General features: G+C 48.8%; 1 protein-coding gene across 2 annotated transcripts in view; it reads right to left on the bottom strand.

Annotated features, from left to right (window-relative positions):
- Window positions 1-21,158, bottom strand: part of PDCD4 (programmed cell death 4) — a 129,587-nt gene that overhangs the window by 38,572 nt on the left and 69,857 nt on the right. For both annotated transcript variants that reach the window (XM_063962632.1, XM_063962631.1), the window contains exons 4-5: window positions 18,563-18,657; window positions 17,367-17,480 (exon numbers count right to left, since the gene is read on the bottom strand). In XM_063962632.1, the coding sequence (XP_063818702.1) occupies window positions 17,367-17,480; window positions 18,563-18,657 (209 nt within the window). The remainder of the gene's footprint in view (window positions 1-17,366; window positions 17,481-18,562; window positions 18,658-21,158) is intronic.

A 21,158-nucleotide genomic window follows, 5' to 3' on the forward strand; every position in this document is an offset into this window, starting at 1 on the left:
GTTACCAGGACGTCCACAGCTATCGCCTGAAGGTCTCGTGACCTGGCGCAATACCTGTCCCGTTTTTTGTTCGGGCGGGACGCCATCATTTCCACCTTTGGTCTTTCCCAACGGTTCACAATCATGCGGAAAACTTCCCGATGAAGTTCCCACTCTCCCGGGTGGAGGTCGTGTCTGCTGAGGAAGTCTGCTTCCCAGTCGTCCACTCCCGGAATGAACACTGCTGACAGTGCTATCACATGATTTTCCGTCTAGCGAAAAATCCTTGCAGTTTTGACCACTGCCCTCCTGCTTCTTGTGCCGCCCTATCTGTTTACGTGGGCGACTGCCGTGATGTTATCCCACTGGATCAATACCGGCTGACCTTGAAGCAGAGGCCTTGCTAAGCTTATAGCATTACAAATTTGCTCTTAGCTCCAGTATATTTATGTGGAGAGAATTCTCCAGACTTGATCACACTCCCTGGAAATTTTTTCCCTGTGTGACTGCTCCCCAGCCTCTCAGGCTGGCCTCCGTGGATACCAGCATCCAATCCTGAATGCCGAATCTGCGGCCCTCTAGAAGATGAGCCCTCTGTAATCACCACAGGAGAGACACCCTTGTCCTTGGATATAGGGTTATCCGCTGATGCATCTGAAGATGCGATCCGGACCATTTGTCCAGCAGATCCCACTGAAGAGTTCTTGCGTGAAATCTGCCGAATGGAAGCGCTTCGTAATAAGCCACCATTTTTTACCAGGACTCTTGTGCAATGATGCACTGACACTTTTCCTGGTTTTAGGAGGATCCCGATTAGCTCGGATAACTCCCTGGCTTTCTCCTCTGGGAGAAACACCCTTTTCCTGGACTGTGTCCAGAATCATCCCTAGGACCAGCAGACGTGTCGTCGGAACAACTGCGGTTTTGGAATATTTAGAATCCACCCGTGCTGTCGTAGAACTACTTGAGATAGTGCTACTCCGACCTCCAACTGTTCTCTGGACCTTGTTCTTATCAGGAGGTCGTCCATTTTCTTTGAAGACGAATCCTCATTTCGGTCATTACCTTGGTAAAGACCCGGGGTGCCTTGGACACTCCAACGGCATCGTCTGAAACTGATAGTGACAGTTCTGTACCACGAACCTGAGGTACCCTTGGTGAGAAAAGCAAATTTTGGGACATGGAGGTAAGCATCCCTGATGTCCCGGGACACCATATAGACCCCTTGTTCCCAGTTCGCTATCACTGCTCTGAGTGACTCCATCTGGATTTGAACCCTTGTAAGTGTTCAAATTTTTCAGATTTAGAATCGGTCTCACCTAGCCTTCTGGCTTCAGTACCACCCTATAGTGTGGAACAATACCCCTTTCCTTGTTGTAGGAGGGGTAATTTTATTATCACCTGCTGGGAATACAGCTTGTGAATTGTTTTCAATACTGCCTCCCTGTCGGAGGGGGACATTGGTACAGCAGACTACAGGAACCTGCGAGGGGGGAAACGCCTCGACATTCCAATCTGTGCCCCTTTGATACTACTTGTAGGATCCAGGGGTCCTGTACGGTCCCAGCGTCATGCTGAGAACTTAGTAGAAGCGGTGGAGGGCTTCTGTTACTGGGAATGGGCTGCCTGCTGCAGTCTTCTTCCCTTTCCTCTATCCCTGGGCAGATATCTTATAGGGACGAAAAGACTGAGGCTGAAAAGACGGTGTCTTTTTCTGCAGAGATGTGACTTAGGGTAAAAAACGGTGGATCTTCCAGCAGTTGCCGTGGCCACCAGGTCCCATGGACCGACCCCAAATAACTCCTCCCCTTTTATACGGCAATGCCGTTTGGAATCTGCATCCCCTGACCACTGTCGTGTCCATAAACATCTTCTTGCAGATATGGACATCGCATTTACTCTTGATGCCAGAGTGCAAATATCCCTCTGCGCATCTCGTATATATAGAAATGCATCCTTTAAATGCTCTATAGTCAATAAAATACTGTCCCTGTCAAGGGTATCAATATTTTTAGTCAGGGAATCCGACCAAGCCACCTCAGCTCTGCACATCCAGGCTGAGGCGATCGCTGGTCACAGTATAACACCAGCATGTGTGTGTATACTTTTTAGGATATTTTTCTGATAAGCATGTGAGCGCCTTATCCACCCTGAGGGGTGTTTCCCAATGCGCCTTAACTTCTGGCGGGAAAGGGTATACCGCCAATAATTTTCTATCGGGGGAAACCCACGCATCATCACACACTTCATTTAATTTATCTGATTCAGGAAAAACTACAGGTAGTTTTTTCACCTCACACATAATACCCTTCTTTGTGGTACTTGGAGTATCAGAAATATGTAACACCTCCTTCATTGCCCTTAACGTGTGGCCCTAAAGGAAAATACGTTTGTTTCTTCACCGTCGACACTGAAATCAGTGTCCGTGTCTGGGTCTATGTCGACCGACTGAGGTAAATGGGCGTTTTTACAAGCCCCTGACGGTGTCTGAGACGCCTGGACCGGTACTAATTTGTTCGCCGGCCGTCTCATGTCGTCAACCCACTTGCAGCGTGTTGACATTACCACGTAATTCCATAAGTAAGCCATCCATTCCGGTGTCGACTCCCTAGAGAGTGACATCACCATTACAGGCAATTTGCTCCGCCTCCTCACCAATATTTTCCTCATACATGTCGACACACACGTACCGACATACAGCACACACATAGGGAATGCTCTGATAGAGGACAGGACCCACTAGCCCTTTGGGGAGACAGAGGGAGAGTTTGCCAGCACACACCAAAATGCTATAATTATACAGGGACAACCCTTATATAAGTGTTCCTCCCATATAGCATTTAATATATATGTATATCGCCAAATCAGTGCCCCCCCTCTCTGTTTTAACCCTGTTTCTGTAGTGCAGTGCAGGGGAGAGCCTGGGAGCCTTCCCCTCAGCCTTTCTGTGAGGGAAAATGGCGCTGTGTGCTGAGGAGAATAGGCCCCGCCCCCTTTTCGGCGGGCTTCTTCTCCGGAGATTGTGAAGTCTGGCAGGGGTTAAATACATCCATATAGCCTCAAGGGCTATATGTGATGTATTTTTCGCCATACAGGTATTCTACATTGCTGCCAGGGCGCCCCCCCCCCCCGCGCCCTGCACCCTCCGTGATCGCTGTGGGAAGTGTGCTGACAGACAATGGCGCACAGCTGCAGTGCTGTGCGCTACCTGAGGAAGACTGAAAAGTCTTCTGCCGCCTGGTTCCGGACCTCTTCAATCTTCAGCATCTGCAAGGGGGTCGGCGGCGCGGCTCCGGGACGAACCCCAGGGCGAGACCTGTGTTCCGACTCCCTCTGAAGCTAATGGTGTCCAGTAGCCTAAGAATCCAATCCATCCTGCACGCAGGTGAGTTGAAATTCTCTCCCCTAAGTCCCTCGATGCAGTGAGCCTGTTGCCAGCAGGACTCACTGAAAATAAAGAACCTAAAAACTTTTTCTAAGCAACTCTTTAAGAGAGCCACCTAGATTGCACCCTTCTCGGACGGGCACAAAAACCTAACTGAGGCTTGGAGGAGGGTCATAGGGGGAGGAGCCAGTACACACCATGTGATCCTAAAAGCTTGCTTTTGTGCCCTGTCTCCTGCGGAGCCGCTATTCCCCATGGTCCTGACGGAGTCCCCAGCATCCACTAGGACGTTAGAGAAAATTATAACTCCCTTCTTTCGAAGGAGTATCATCATTTCGGCCATTACCGTGGTACACACCCTCGGTGCCGTGGACAGACCCAACGGCAACGTCTGGAATTGGTAATGGCAGTTCTGTACCACAACCTTGAGGTACTCCTGGTGAGGTGGGTAAATGGGGACATGTAGGTAAGCATCCATGATGTCTAGTGACACCATAAAATCCCCCTCTTCCAGGCTTGCAATAACCGCCCTGAGCGATTCTATTTTGAACATGAACTTCCTTATATAAGTGTTCAAGGATTTTAAGTTTAGAATGGGTCTCACCGAACCGTCTGGTTTCGGTATCACAAACATTGTGGAATAGTAACCTCGTCCCGGTTGAAGGAGAGGAACTTTGATTATCACCTGCTGGAGGTACAACTTGTGAATTGCCGCCAGTACTACCTCCCTTTCCTTGGGAGTAGCAGGCAAGGCTGATTTGAGGTAACGGCGAGGGGGAGACGTCTCGCACTCCAGCTTGTATCCCTGAGATACCTGTAGAACCCAGAGATCCACCTGTGAGCGAACCCACTGGTCGCTGAAGTTCCGGAGACGGGCCCCCACCGCACCTGGCTCCACCTGTGGAGCCCCAGCGTCATGCGGTGGACTTAGTGGAAGCAGGGGAGGATATTTGTTCCTGGGAACTGGCTGTCTGGTGCAGCTTTTTCCCTCTACCCCTGCCTCTGGGCAGAAAGGACGCGCCTCTGACCCGCTTGCCTTTCTGAGGCCGAAAGGACTGTACTTGATAATACGGTGCTTTCTTAGGCTGTGAGGGAACCTGAGGTAAAAAAGTCGATTTCCCAGCTGTTGCTGTGGACACGAGGTCCGAGAGACCGTCCCCAAACAATTCCTCACCCTTATAAGTTAAAACTTCCATGTGCATTTTAGAATCAGCATCACCTGTCCACTGCCGAGTCCATAATACTCTCCTGGCAGAAATGGACATTGCATTAATTCTAGATGCCAGCCGGCAAATGTCCCTCTGTGCATCTCTCATATATAAGACTACGTCTTTAATATGCTCTATAGTTAGCAAAATAGTATCCCTGTCAAGGGAATCAATGTTATCTGACAGGGAATCAGACCATGCTGCTGCAGCACTACACATCCATGCTGAAGCAATAGCAGGTCTCAGTATAGTACCTGAGTGTGTATACACAGACTTCAGGATAGCCTCCTGCTTTCTATCTGCAGGCTCCTTTAAGGCGGCCGTATCCTGAGACGGCAGTGCCACCTTTTTTGATAAGCGTGTGAGCGCCTTGTCCACCCTAGGGGATGTCTCCCAGCGTAACCTATCCGTTGGCGGGAAAGGGTACGCCATTAGTAACCGCTTAGAAATCACTAGTTTCTTATCCGGGGAACACCACGCTTCTTCACACAATTCATTTAACTCATCAGATGGGGGAAAAGTCACTGGCTGCTTTTTCTCCCCAAACATAATACCCTTTTTTGTGGTAACCGGGTTAATGTCAGAAATGTGCAACACATTTTTCATTGCCGTAATCATACATCGGATGGCCCTTGTGGATTGTACATTTGTCTCATCCTCGTCGACACTGGAGTCAGACTCCGTGTCGACATCTGTGTCTGCCATCTGAGGTAGCGGGCGTTTTTGAGCCCCTGATGGCCTCTGAGACGTTTGGGCAGGCGCGGGCGGAGATGCCGGCTGTCCCAAAGCTGTTACGTCATCGAACCTTTTATGCAAGGAGTTGACACTGTCGGTTAATACCTTCCACATATCCATCCACTCTGGTGTCGGCCCCGCAGGGGGCGACATCACACTTATCGGCTCCTGCTCCGCCTCCACGTAAGCGTCCTTATCAAACATGTCGACACAGCCGTACCGACACACCGCACACACACACAGGGAATGCTCTGACCGAGGACAGGACCCCACAAAGTCCTTTGGGGAGACAGAGAGAGAGTATGCCAGCACACACCACAGCGCTATATAACCAGGGATTTACACTAAAGTGAGTGTGCGCTACCTTAATGAAGACCGGAGTCTTCAGCCGCCGATTTTCAACTTCTCTTCGGTTCTTCTGGCTCTGCAAGGGGGACGGCGGCGCGGCTCCGGGACTGGACGACCGAGGACTGGGCCTGTGTTCGATCCCTCTGGAGCGAATGGTGTCCAGTAGCCTAAGAAGCCCAAGCTAGCTGCAAGCAGGTAGGTTCGCTTCTCTCCCCTCAGTCCCACGTAGCAGTGAGTCTGTTGCCAGCAGATCTCACTGAAAATAAAAAACCTAACAAATACTTTCTTTCTAGGAAGCTCAGGAGAGCCCCTAGAGTGCATCCAGCTCTGGCCGGGCACAGATTCTAACTGAGGTCTGGAGGAGGGGCATAGAGGGAGGAGCCAGTGCACACCAGATGTAGTACCTAATCTTTCTTTAAAGAGTGCCCAGTCTCCTGCGGAGCCCGTCTATTCCCCATGGTCCTTACGGAGTACCCAGCATCCACTAGGACGTCAGAGAAATAAAAGGTAGATTCGAATTGTAGCTTCATAGCCATTATAATACCAATACTAGAAAACAGGGAGGCGAATCCTCTACCCTGCTAACCAATCAGCAATCAGCCTTATTGCGGGGTTGGAAAAAGCCATTTCATTACCGTCACAGCCAGAACTGGTCACCATCAACCACTGTCATTATACGGATAGGATCGTCCTCCTACAGAGCTTTCTAGGGTTATATAAAACAGAGAGAGAAGACAAAGGGCCGGATTCATATGATATTGCACCCGCTATCTCCCGTCTAAAGTGACGGTAGATAGAGGAGCGATATTCAAATGTGCCCCACTATCGTGCTCATTCCAGTCTGGTTTAAGAGCGTAAAGCGCCTAAATCCGACTAAAGTAAAGGGCGCGATCGTGAAGAGACCCGTTTGGGCGCCCAAACGGGTCTCTTCACATGCATTTCAGCTTGCTACCTCCGGGGGTAGCGAGCTGAAATGCACTTATCGCGCCTGTCCGCAGCAACAATAGAATACTACGGGCGGGCGTGATAGGGGGCGGGAGGGAGGACAGGGAATTGAATCCGACTCAATGTGTGTCAGGCACTTTCTGAAGAACGATTAGCAGCAGTCGTTCTCTATGGAAGACAGAGTCCCGGTCATAACACTACTTTATGACAGGGTTTCTTGCGTGTCAGGGAAAACGAGTTCTTATAGTGATATCTAGGCGACATTACAGGACAATGTCCATTAATCGCCAAGATATTCTCTCTATATAAGAGAAGTCCTAGGAAAGTAGTACACTAGTAAAATCAGCTTAGCCAATGCCCTCAAAATACATTAGCTCTATATTGAGCAGTGTCGGTATTCTTGACAGTCGAGATGGCAACTACATGCCATATATGGATTTACATGAAGATTGCTTTAAGAAGTATCACTAACACGTGGGTTATCGTGGAAATATTTGCAGCACAGGAAGACAGCTAGACATGAATATTGAGAACACAATGGAAAATCTTCACCCCAAAGAGCTTTTCAGTCTATTTAAATATCAGTTTACTCTGTTCAATACAGGGTTAAAAAAAAAAAAAACGAGCGAGAAAAAAAAACCCGAAACACCTGTGATCCTCAAATATTTGCTTTGTAATCAGATCAGCCAATTTGTACAGCCTGTGAGATTCCCTTCTATAGGACTGACTACATCATCTAGTTTGTGCTGGGTGTCACCAAGTATGTGAGGAATAGCAGTTGGCAGAAGGACATTGTGTACTGTATATAGTACAAAGGTTAAGTAGTGTTCTCTGGAATGCAGGGCTCCCCCAGCAGGAGCTGTTCCCTCTCCCTACCCTGCACACGCTGGAGGAGCATTTGGAACGGATTTTTACGGTGCGTTGATGCATTACGCTTTTCTCACCATAGACTACTGTACTCGCTACACGTTATTGCATGGGAAATAAGTCATGATGCATTCTAGAATAATAAACACCGCATTGGGGTTTTAAAAATGCAATGGTGGGATTAGGTCAGAAGAAAGCATCCGTCCTATTCTTAAGGCCTATACACACTGGCCGATAAAATACGCGGCAGCACTCATTTTCCCCCTTCCTGAGAGACGTCGCTCATTTTCCCCCTTCCCGAGTGTCGTCGCTCATTTTGGTCGGCCAGTGTGTATGCAGCCAGCGACCAATGCTGCGCGGCCCCGCGGTTCGGCAACGATCGTCGCTGTAGGCAGTGCATGCAAGCTCGTTCTGGACTGTCGTCCAGGATCTGCATGCACGGCCGCGGCTGCGTGACGTCACTGAGCGATATGAGCTCAGTGTGTACGGGCGACCGTCCCGACAGGGGAAACACTAGACGACGTCGCTCATACAGCGACCTCGTCTAGTGTGTATGGGCCTTTAATGTGGCACTGAGGTGTTCGCTAAAGCACAATAAGAGTAGGCAAGTGTATACAGGATATGCTTTTTTTTCAGGACCCACAATACAAAATGACAGTGTAATTACTGCAAACTATGAATTACCAGCTAACAAAGTATGTACAGAAACATAATGCTGCTCAGTGAAATTCCACATTGACCAACACAACGCCCGGCCCCAGTGGTTCTGGTCCATGAATCAGGTCACATGAACGTCCAAATGCATCTTTTTCATACTGCCATCAAAAATAAGAATTTACTTACCGATAATTCTATTTCTCGGAGTCCGTAGTGGATGCTGGGGTTCCTGAAAGGACCATGGGGAATAGCGGCTCCGCAGGAGACAGGGCACAAAAAGTAAAGCTTTCCGATCAGGTGGTGTGCACTGGCTCCTCCCCCTATGACCCTCCTCCAGACTCCAGTTAGGTACTGTGCCCGGACGAGCGTACACAATAAGGGAGGAATTTTGAATCCCGGGTAAGACTCATACCAGCCACACCAATCACACTGTACAACCTGTGATCTGAACCCAGTTAACAGTATGATAACAGCGGAGCCTCTGAAAAGATGGCTCACAACAACAATAACCCGATTTAGTTAGCAATAACTATGTACAAGTATTGCAGATAATCCGCACTTGGGATGGGCGCCCAGCATCCACTACGGACTCCGAGAAATAGAATTATCGGTAAGTAAATTCTTATTTTCTCTATCGTCCTTGTGGATGCTGGGGTTCCTGAAAGGACCATGGGGATTATACCAAAGCTCCCAAACGGGCGGGAGAGTGCGGATGACTCTGCAGCACCGAATGAGAGAACTCCAGGTCCTCTTTTGCCAGGGTATCAAATTTGTAGAATTTTACAAACGTGTTCTCCCCCGACCACGTAGCTGCTCGGCAAAGTTGTAATGCCGAGACCCCTCGGGCAGCCGCCCAAGATGAGCCCACCTTCCTTGTGGAATGGGCCTTAACAGATTTAGACTGTGGCAGGCCTGCCACAGAATGTGCAAGTTGAATTGTGCTACCAATCCCACGAGCAATCGACTGCTTAGAAGCAGAAGCACCCAGCATTGTTGGGTGCATACAGGATAAACAGCAAGTCAGATTTCCTGACTCCAGCCAACCTGGAAACTATATTTTCAGGGCCCTGATAACATCCAGCAACTTGGAGTCCTCCAAGTCCCTAGTAGCCGCAGGTACCACAATAAGCTGGTTCAGGTGAAACGCTGACACCACCTTAAGGAGAAACTGGGGACGAGTCCGCAGCTTTGCTCTGTCCGAATGGACAATCAGATATGGCTTTGTGAGATAAAGCCGCCAATTCTGACACTCGCCTGGCCGAGGCCAGGACCAACAGCATGGTCATTTTCCATGTGAGATATATCAAATCCACAGATTTGAGTTGTTTAAACCAATGTGATTTTTTAGGAATCCCAAAACTACGTTGAGATCGCCCAGTGCCACTGGAGACATCAAAGGGGCTGTATATGCAGTACTCCCTTAACAACTTCTGGACTTCAGGAACTGAAGCCAATTTCTTTCTGGAAGAAAATCAACAGGCCGAAATTTGAACCTTAATGGACCCAATTTGAGACCCATAGACACTCCTGTTTGCAGGAAATGTAGAAATTAACCTAGTTGAAATTCTTCCGTGGAGCCTTCCTGGACTCACACCCTGGCACATATTTTCACCTAAGTGGTGATAATGTTGTGCGGTCACCTCCTTCCTGGCTCTGACCAGGGTAGGGATGACCTCTTCCGGAATGCCTCTTTCCCTTAGGATCCGGCGTTCACCCGCCTTGGCGTCAACGCAGCTGCGGTAAGTCCCGGAACAGACACGGTTCTTGCCGAATCAAGACCCTTCTTAGTATCTCTTGACGTTCCGGGAACCAAGTCCTTCTTGGCCAAACCGGAGCCACGAGTATAGTTCTTACTCCTCTCCTTCCTATCATTTTCAATACATTGGGTATGAAAAGCAGAGGATGGAACACATACACCGACTGGTACACCGACGGTGTTACCAGAGCGTCCCAGCTATTGCCTGAGTGTCTCTTGACCTGGCGCTTCAGGTGGGACGCCATCATAACCACCTTTGGTCTTTCCCAACGGTTTACAATCATGTGGAAACTTCCAGATTAAGTTTCCACTTTTCCGGGTGGAATTCATTTATGCTGAGGAAATCTTCCCAGTTGCCCACTCCCGGAATGAACACTGCTGACAGTGTTATCACATGATTTTCCGCCCAGCGAAGAATCCTTGCTGTCATTGCCCTCCTGCTTCTTGTGTCGCCCCGTCTGATAACGTGGGCGACCGCCATGATGATGTCCTACTGGATCAGCACCGGTTGACTTTGAAGCAGGAGTCTTCCTAGGCTCAGAGCATTGTAAATTGCCCTTAGCTCCAGTATATTCATGTGGAGAGAAGTCTCCAGACTTGACCACACTTCCTTGGAAATTTTTTTTTCCTTGTGTGACTACTCCCCAGCCTCTCAGGCTGGTATCCGTGGTCCCCAGAACACAGTCCTGAATGCTGAGTGTGCTGCCCTCTAAAAGATGAGCACTCTGCAGCCCCCACAGAAGAGACACCCTTGTCCTTGGAGACAGGATTATCCGCTGATGCATCTGAAAATGCGATCCGGACCATTCGTCCAACAAATCCCCTGAGATCTGCCGAATGGAATCGCTTCGTAAGAAGCCACCATTTTTCCCAGGACTCCTGTGCATTGATGCACTGATACTTGGCCTGGTTTTAGGAGGTTTCTGACTAGGTCGAATAACTCCTTGGCTTTTTCCTCCCGGAGGAACACCTTTTTCTGGACTATGCCCAGAATCATTCCTAGGAACAGCAGACGTATCGTCGGAAAACAGCTGCGATTCTTGGAATATTTAGAATCCAGTCGTGCTGTCGTAGAACTACTTTAGATAGTGCTCTTCCGACCTCCAACTGTTCTCTGGAACTTGCCCTTTTCAGGATATCGTCCAAGTAAGGGATAATTTAGATGCCTTTTTTCTTTGAAGAAACATCTTTTCGGCCATTACCTTGGTAAAAGGCCCGGGGTGCCGTGGATAATTCAAACGGCATCGTCTGAAACTGATATTGACAGTTCTGTACCACGAACCAGAGGTACCCTTGTTGAGAAGGGCAAATTTGAAACTGGAGGTAATCCTTGATGTCCAGGGACACCATATAGTCCCCTTTTTTTCGGTTCGCTATCACTGCTCTGAGTGACTCCATCTCGATTTGAACCTTTTATGTAAGTGTTCAAAGATTTCAGTTTAGACTATGTCTCACCAAGCCGTCTGGCTTCAGTACCACAATATAGTGTGGAAAAATAATACCCTTTTCCTTGTTGTAGGAGGGGTACTTTGATTATCACCTGCTGGATATACAGCTTGTGAATTGTTTCCAATGCTGCCTCCCTGTCGGAGGGAGCCGTTGGTAAAGCAGACTTCAGAAACCTGCGAGGAGAAGATGTCTCGACTCTCCAACCTGTACCCCTGGGATAATACTTGTACTATCTAGGGGTCAACCTGCGAGTGATCCCACTGCGCGCTGAGACTCTTGAGACTACCCCCCCACCTTGAGTCCGCTTGCATGGCCCCAGCGTCATGCTGAGGACTTGGCAGACGCGGTGGAGGGCTTCTTTTCCTGGGAAGGGGCTGCCTGCTGCAGTCTACTTCCCTTACCTCTATGTCTGGGCAGATATGACTGGCCTTTTGCCTGCATGCCCTCATGGGAAAGGAAGGATTGAGGCTGAAAAGACGGTGTCTTTTTCAGCTGAGATGTAACTTGGGGTAAAAAGGTTGGATTTCCCAGCTGTTGCCGTGGTCCCCAGGTCCGATGGACCGACCCCAACTAACTCCTTCCCTTTATACGGCAATACTTCCATGTGCCGTATGGGATCTGTATCACCTGACCACTGTCGTGTCCATGACATCTTCTGGGTGATATGGACAACGTACTTATCTTGATGCCAGAGAGCAAATATCCCTCTGTGCATCTCACGTACATATATATAGAATGCATCCTATTAAATGCTCTATATGAATAAAATATTTTCAGTCAGGGAATCCGACCAAGCCAACCCAGCACTGCATCTCCAGGCTGATGGCGATCGCTGGTCGCAGTATAACCACCGTATGTGTGTATATACTTTTTAGGATATCTTTCCAGCTTCCTATCAGCTGGCTCCTTGAGGGCGGCCGTATCTGGAGACGGTAACGCCACTTGATAAGTGTGTGAGCGCCTTATCACCCTAAGGGGTGTTTCCCAACGCGCCCTAATTTCTGGCGGGAAAGGGTATAACGCCAATATTTGCTATCGGGGTAACCCCACGCATCATCACACACTTCATTTTATTTTATCTGATTCAGGAAAAACTACAGGTAGTTTTTTCACTCCCACATAATACCCTTTTTTGTGGTACTTGTAGTATCAGAAATATGCAACACCTCCTTCATTGCCCTTAACGTGTGGCCCTAATGAGAAATACGTTTGTTTATTCACCGTCGACACTGGATTCAGTGTCCGTGTCTGTGTCTGTGTCGACCGACTGAGGTAAATGGGCGTTTTTAACGCCCCTGACGGTGTTTCTGAGACGCCTGGACCGGTACTAATAGTTTGTCGGCCGTCTCACGTCGTCAACCGACCTTGCAGCGTGTTGACATTCTCACGTAATTCCCTAAATAAGCCATCCATTCCGGTGTCGACTCCCTAGAGAGTGACATCACCATTACAGGCAATTTCTCCGCCTCCTCACCAACATCGTCCTCATACATGTCGACACACACGTACCGACACACAGCACACACACCGGGAATGCTCTGACAGAGGACAGGACCCACACTAGCCCTTTGGGGAGACAGAGGGAGAGTTTGCCAGCACACACCAAAACGCTATAATTATATAGGGACAACCTTATATAAGTGTTTTCCCTTTTAGCATCTTTATATATATCTCAATATCGCCAAAATCAGTGCCCCCCCTCTCTGTTTTAACCCTGTTTCTGTAGTGCAGTGCAGGGGAGAGCCTGGGAGCCTTCTCTCCAGGCTTTCTGTGAGAGAAAATGGCGCTGTGTGCTGAGGAGATAGGCCCCGCCCCTTTTTCGGCGGGCTCGTCTCCCGCTATTTAGTGAATCTTGGCAGGGGTTAAATATCTCCATATAGCCTCTGGGGGCTATATGTGAGGTATTTTTCGCCAAAAAAGGTTTTCATTTGCCTCCCAGGGCGCCCCCCTCCCAGCGCCCTGCACCCTCAGTGACTGCCGTGTGAAGTGTGCTGAGAGGAAAATGGCGCACAGCTGCAGTGCTGTGCGCTACCTTTAGAAGACTGCAGGAGTCTTCAGCCGCCGATTCTGGACCTCTTCTTACTTCAGCATCTGCAAGGGGGCCGGCGGCGCGGCTCCGGTGACCATCCAGGCTGTACCTGTGATCGTCCCTCTGGAGCTGATGTCCAGTAGCCAAGAAGCCAATCCATCCTGCACGCAGGTGAGTTCACTCCTTCTCCCCTAAGTCCCTCGTTGCAGTGATCCTGTTGCCAGCAGGACTCACTGTAAAATAAAAAACCTAAGCTAAACTTTCTCTAAGCAGCTCTTTAGGAGAGCCACCTAGATTGCACCCTTCTCGTCCGGGCACAAAAATCTAACTGGAGTCTGGAGGAGGGTCATAGGGGGAGGAGCCAGTGCACACCACCTGATCGGAAAGCTTTACTTTTTGTGCCCTGTCTCCTGCGGAGCCGCTATTCCCCATGGTCCTTTCAGGAACCCCAGCATCCACAAGGACGATAGAGAAAACATTTTAACAACCATATCCAGGGGATAACTATAAGGAAAACTGGGGTGACTAATGAACACGCCCAGTCAGAGTTCAAATCAACCGTCAGCTCCTTTCCACTAAATGAGCCTTGTGGCCTTCTATTCCCGGGCCACACCCCCCTCATGCCTTATACCCAAATAGTACACCCCCCCCCCCCCCAACATACCCAAACAGTACATCCCCCCCCAAAGGACATACCTTATACCCAGATAGTACACCCCCCCCAAAGGACAAGCCTTACACCCAGACAGTACACCCCCCCCCAAAGGACATACCTTATACCCAGATAGTACACCCCCCCCACACAAAGGACATGCCTTATACCCAGACAGTACACCCCCCCCCCCCTAAAGGACATACCTTATACCCAGATAGTACACCCCCCCCCCCACACAAAGGACATGCCTTATACCCAGACAGTACACCCCCCCCCCCCCCTAGGACATGCCTTATACCCAAACAGTACACCCCCCCTAAAGGACATACCTTATACCCAGATAGTACACCCCCCCCCACACAAAGGACATGCCTTATACCCTGACAGTACATCCCCCCCCCCAAAGGACATGCCTTATACCCAGACAGTACATCCCCCCCCCCCAAAGGACAAGCCTTATACCCAGATAGGTATGTCCTTTGGAAGGGGGGATGTACTAATACCCAAAGAGTACATCCCCCCCAAAGGACATACCTTATACTCAAAGAGGACATTCCCCCCCCCCCCCCCCCACGAAGGGACATACCTTACACCCAAATAGTACATCCCCCCCCCAAAGGACATACCTTATACCCAGACAGTACATCCCCCCCCCAAAGGACAAGCCTTATACCCAGATAGTACACCCCCCCCACAAAGGACATACCCTATACCCAAAGAGTACATTCCCCCCCAAAGGACATACCTTATACTCAAAGAGGACTCCCCCCCCCCCCCCCCCCCAAAGGGACATACCTTATACCCAAATAGTACATCCCCCCCCTTCCAAAGGACATACCTAATACCCAAAGAGTACATTCCCCCCCAAAGGACATACCTAATACCCAAAGAGTACATTCCCCCCCAAAGGACATACCTAATACCCAAAGAGTACATTCCCCCCCAAAGGACATACCTTATACTCAAAGAGGACCCCCCCCCCCCCCAAAGGGACATACCTTATACCCAGATAGTACACCCCCCCCCCCCTTCAGAAAGGACATCCTTTATACCCAAATAGTACCCCCCCTCCCCCCCCCTCAAAGGACATGCCTTATACCCAAATAGGACATTCCACCCCAGGATATGTTTTACACCAGTGGATCCCTAATGACCCAACAGGCCAAGGTTTAAGGATATCCACGTTCAGGCACAGATGACTTTAGTACTTCAGTCCGTTTGAATATACCACCTGTGCACAATACAATGCCTAACAAATGTACAAGTACCAAACTCCTAACAGTGAGCTTTGAAAACAAGAATATAAAAGTTGTAATTAACTGTTAAGCAATTAACGTGAAACATATTACTAATCCAAATGATTATACACGTAATGCTGCAAAACGCAGTTGCTACGAGTCCCAGCATGAAAAGGGAGCTGCATTTCCCAGCACCGCAGGTACCGTGTGACAATATCACTTTATTACAGAACACAAACAATAGACTGCTCTAGAATATGATGCACTATTATTGCGAGACTGCTACTGTGTTATTTACTGGTCGTCCTCCCGGCTCATCTGGGACAGCCAGGGAGACGTTTTTCTGCTGTCTGGTAAAGGTTTGTCTCATTGGCCTGATGGTCAAAGTTATGGTTGAAGTTTATTATCTACAGCCCCCTCCCCTATTCTGTCCTATGTAACAGTATTGTTATCTCTATTAGCAGAAAGGGCACATCCCTCCCCAACACGCCGGCGTTATAACTGCTAGTTCCTATCCTAGAGGACACCTGGGGTAGGAATATTGGCCCTCATTCCGAGTTGATCGGTCGCAAGGCGAATTTAGCAGAGTTACACACGCTAAGCCGCCGCCTACTGGGAGTGAATCTTAGCTTCTTAAAATTGCGACCGATGTATTAGCAATATTGCGATTACTAACTACTTAGCAGTTTCAGAGTAGCTCCAGACTTACTCTGCCTGTGCGATCAGTTCAGTGCTTGTCGTTCCTGGTTGACGTCACAAACACACCCAGCGTTCGCCCAGGCACTCCCACCGTTTCTCCGGCCACTCCTGCGTTTTTTCCGGAAACGGTAGCGTTTTCAGCCACACGCCCCAGAAACGCCGTGTTTCCGCCCAGTAACACCCATTTCCTGTCAATCACATTACGATCGCCGGAGCGAAGAAAAAGCCGTGAGTAAAAATACTTTCTTCATAGTAAAGTTACTTGGCACAGTCGCAGTGCGAACATTGCGCATGCGTACTAAGCGGATTTTCACTGCGATGCGATGAAAAAGAACGAGCGAACAACTCGGAATGAGGGCCATATAGTACATCGAGGTCCTTGCTGTGAAGAATCCCAGGCTGTAGCACCTTGTATTATTACTGGTAGTGTCTGCGGAGCACAGTTCTAGTTCCCTGGCTGCTACAGCTTATGAAAGGCAACAATTTCTGCTTTCACAGCCCATGATGCACGTCCTGTCTTATACTCCGAGGTGCAGGCAATTTATGAATTCAGAGCGCAAGGAAACGAGGCGAGCAAACAGATCCGTGTTCTGCAGCAACCAATCATTAACTGATCATAGTAAACATCTGGGTTGCGCTCCTGTCTCTTGCTCTATAAGGACACTGCGCTATGCCCCACCCACCGCAGAGCGTGAAAGTACCGGGAAGATATATACTGCACTTCAAGAACACGATTCAGAGTTGCACTCTACGCCAATGAGCGCAGTTGGCCGAGGTTTAACTTACCGCGCATGCGTCTGTTGCCACACTGAGACACAGAGTGAATTTGGACAGCAGTGTGGATTATAGTGTTGGGAGGTGACAGGGGGAAACTAGGCAAATGTTGGCGTGTTGCTGCGTCTAAAGATGCACAGCCGCTCACACAGTGCGCCATGTTCAGACGGAGAAACTGCACCAGCCATACGGATGTGTCCTTATACGTCCCTGCGGCAGTCGCACCACACAGACCCTCTATGCATGCCAGAACCTGGACTCTGCTAGCGTCTGGCATCTATTTTGATGAAAATGCATCTTAGTCACAAAGCAATGTGACTGGGACACGAGGAGACTGTGCTGATTAATTTGTTTTATGACACTTGTGTATCTGCGTGCGACGGAGTCTCCGAGTCTCTACACGGAGGCTGCGGCATCAGCATAGAGACACAGACGAGGCTGCGGCAAAAGACGCAGCAGTCTCTGCGTGAGACAATGGCTAATGCCCTAAGTATGACAGTTTGGGGTGGATTCTCACCCTCTGGTCTTGTTCAGGGTGACTTTTATATGCATGGCAATGTCAGTATAATAAATTAGTATGTCTTCAAACAAAAACAAACAAAGAGCCAATCACTACGACAAGTAATACGTGGAAAAACATACCGCGACTTCGTTGGTGTCTCCGTGTTCAAAATACTCTTGCACAATAGGGGTGACAGACTTTTGGAATGCCTTATCATCCAGTGGAAGGACAGTCGTCTCGTAAACACAGTTGACCTATAAACATTGACACAAAGGGAAAAAGCGCATGTTCAGCAAATGTGAGAAGGAAACCAGAAGCTGCCTTTCCCTTTACTCTGCCGACCTATCAAACATGTACTAATACAGCGCTCAAACCCGCTCACTGGCAGAGGACCTGCAACACACAGTGTGCGGAAACCAGCAGTGGTCAGGGGGCAGCCAGGCTGTCACATCAGAGCCATAGTACACACAGAGTGCGCACCTGATGTGGCGAGGGAACCACTTGCAATCAGCGACACTTTTGAAGGCGCAAGACGAAATAAAACAAAACATTTGAAATCAGGCTTATAGGGGCCTAATTCAGACCAGATAGCTGCTGTTTTCACACAGCAGGCGATCGGGTCTGAACTGCGCATGCACCACAATGCGCAAGCGCGTCGGTCCACAGCGCCGGGATGGTGCGAGAAAAGCGATCGCACGGGCAATTGCAAGGTGACCGACAGGAAGAGGCCGTTTGTGGGTGGAAACTGACCGTTCTAGAGGAGTGTCCGAAAAAACGCAGACGGGACCAGGCGTTTGAAGGGAGGGTTTCCGACGTCGGCTCCGGCCCCGATCATCGCGCTGAAAGAGCAAGTCCTGGTCTGTGCAGAAACTGCACATGCGATCGCACCCCTACACAGCGATTTCCCCCTCCCCCTGTAGGCGGCGACTACCTGATCGCAGGGATGCAAAAAACGCACCCTAACGATCAGGTCTGAATTAGGCCCATAGTTCTAGAAAACTGCGGTGTAGTATTAAGGCTTTCACCTTAATAAACATCATGCGGGAGATGTACTAAAATGATAAAGTGGAGAGAGATAAAGGACCATCCACTCCGCTAACTGCCATGTTACAGGCTGTGTTTGAAAAATGACAGTTAGGAGCTGATTGGCTGGTATTTTCGCTCTCTCGTCAGCTTAGTACATCTGCCCCATTTCTAAAAGCCACCCTTCCTGCCCCTCATGCATCACAGTAACACGGCTGCAATATCTAATCACAACCAGTTGCTCTGCTTTTCTCTCTCTCTCTCTCTCTCTGGCAGCCAATATAGTGCCGATAACTAAGATTCTGGGACCTACTTGAGCCTCATCATAATTTGGATCTTTGATATCAACTTCTTCTACATCGTATACTTGGCCAGGAGGTCCCCATACTCCCTTACCACCAGCTCCGCCTAAATACAACAGAAAAACAAAAACAGTTACTATTATGGAGGATAGATAGATAGATAGATAGATAGATAGATAGATAGATAGATAGATACCTTAAAGCCACCGCTCCCTTTTCAATTTAGCAGCCAACGAGGTCTTGGTTTAAGTGCACAATGGGGGTCATTCCAAGTTGATCGCTAGCTGAAAATGTTCGCTACACTGCGATTAAGGAAAAAAACGGCACTTCTGCGCATGCGGCGCAATGCGCACGCGCGACGTACTTTCACAAGGGACGATGTAGTTTTACACAGGGTCTAGCGAAGCTTTTCAGTCGCACTACTGGACGCAGAGGGATTGACAGGAAGTGGGCGTTTCTGGGTGACAACGGACCATTTTCAGGGAGTGTTCGGAAAAACGCAGGCGTGCTAGGAAAAACGCAGGCATGGCTGGGTGAACGCAGGGCGGGTTTGTGACGACAAATCCGGAACTGAATGGTCTGAAGTGATCGCAAGCACTGAGTAGGTCTGAAGCTACTCCGAAACTGCACAATATTTTTTTGTAGCTGCTCTGCGATCCTTTCGTTTGCACTTCTGCTAAGCTAAAATACACTCCCAGTGAGAGGCGGCTTATTTGCACGGCTGCTAAAAACTGCTAGCGAACGATCAACCCGGAATAACCCCCAATATCTATTAGGTGCCCATACATAATTTATATACTTTCAAAGAACAGGATATGCTGTTTACAGGAACAAATCATTTGTAATATAGCACTAAATAGTGCTGCAATGTGTAACAATGTTTATAAGAGTGTATCCAACGCTGAAGACGAAAATGGCAGATGCATCAAGCCATGGAGAGAAATAAAGTGGAGAGGTTGTGAAATCAACCAATCAGCATCTAAAAAGGAGTGTTATGGTAGACTTTCCATGGTTAACACTCTTTCTGCGAGGTAGAGTACATTGGTTCCACTGGAAACATCGGGGTGTAGAGTGGATCTTGATCCAGAGGCACCAACAGGCTAAAGCTGTAGGCTGTCCCAGGGTGCATTGGGGCCTCCTCTATAAACCCCGCCTCAGTTTCGTTAACCAGTCAAATGCAGGAGCAGGCAAGAGAAAAGGCAGATGTTAGTCACATAGAACCACATTCTTACGACAGGAGAAAGTACCAGCGGCTAACGCCATACAAACCCATAGAAGCTAGGTGCGTCAAGGTGGGCGCACTGTGGAACCAATGTACCTCGCAGAAAGTGTTAACCATGGTAAGTCTACCATAACACTCCTTTTCTGCAGCAGGATACATTGGTTTCCACAGGAAAACATCGGGGATGTCCTAAAGCATTTCCTCAATGGAGGGGACCCGCCTTAGCGGGTATGATAACCCGGCGTCCAAAGGAAGCATCCTGGGAGGAGGAAGTATCAAAGGCATAGAACCTAATAAACATGTTCACTGGGGACCACGTTGCACAATTGGCCAGGAGGTCAATTGGCCAGCCGCCTTACACAATTGTTCTAGGGACGCGCCACAGCGGTCCGCCCAAGAAGGTCCAACAGTCCGAGTAGAATGGGCTTTAATATAGAAGCAGGAGCTGGGAGACCAGCCTGCACATAAGCTTGTGCAATCACCATTCTAAACCATCTGGCCAAGGTTTGCTTATTCGCAGGCCAGCCACGTTTGTGGAAACCAAACAAGACAAAAAGGGTGTCAAAGTCGAAAAATATTGTTATACATATGCCTTGTACTAACCCCATGCACATGCCCGCTGCTCGTGCACCCAGTCCCCCGTGCGTGCACATATCCGCAAGTTGCGTAAGAGTCGCTCCGGCGATCGTGCGCATGATATGTGTATTTACGGCGGAGTTTGTGAGCGTGTAGTGTGTCATTAGAACATAGCATATTTAACCCAAATAGTGCATTATGTAGATGTAGTTCCCCTAGACCATGACAGCGAGTAATATTAGTTTAAACAGTTCCTGGACAGAGGGATTCGTCTTTGCATGATAGTAAGGGTCAGATAAAGGTTGGAAGGTGATGTCTAGTATCCAGCTGTAGGGTATTTTAAGGGTAACATTCCGGTGTTAGTTAGGAAAAGATCGCTTGCTCCTGCATATAGTTATGTACAAAAGTAGAATATGAACATTAACTGTATTTGCTGTAAATTACACATGCGGCGGGAATCCAGAGGATACCTCCCACCAGAGCAGTTGGGGAAGGACATCGCCTACCTATTCAAATCCACCTATGACCTTTGCTGTAATGTAGAGACATATCCCTGTGTCCAATGAACAATGAGATTACAGTGACCATTGTATTGTGTATGCATGTTGTGTATAAAAAGACCACTGTTGCCTGGCCGGTGAGAAGACTCTGAACGCTTTCTACCTGATAGCGGAGGACTGGTCCAGGACGCGTTTGCGAACGATTGCCCACGTATGTATATTCTCTGTAGCCATTATTCTCTAGTTATTCTGTTTAGATTTCCTGGTTAGTCTGTAGTGTATAACTTGTATCTGTTTACCCCTTTTCTC

The sequence above is a fragment of the Pseudophryne corroboree genome, chromosome 3 (genome assembly GCF_028390025.1).
Source record: "Pseudophryne corroboree isolate aPseCor3 chromosome 3, aPseCor3.hap2, whole genome shotgun sequence".
Lineage (NCBI taxonomy): Eukaryota > Metazoa > Chordata > Amphibia > Anura > Myobatrachidae > Pseudophryne > Pseudophryne corroboree.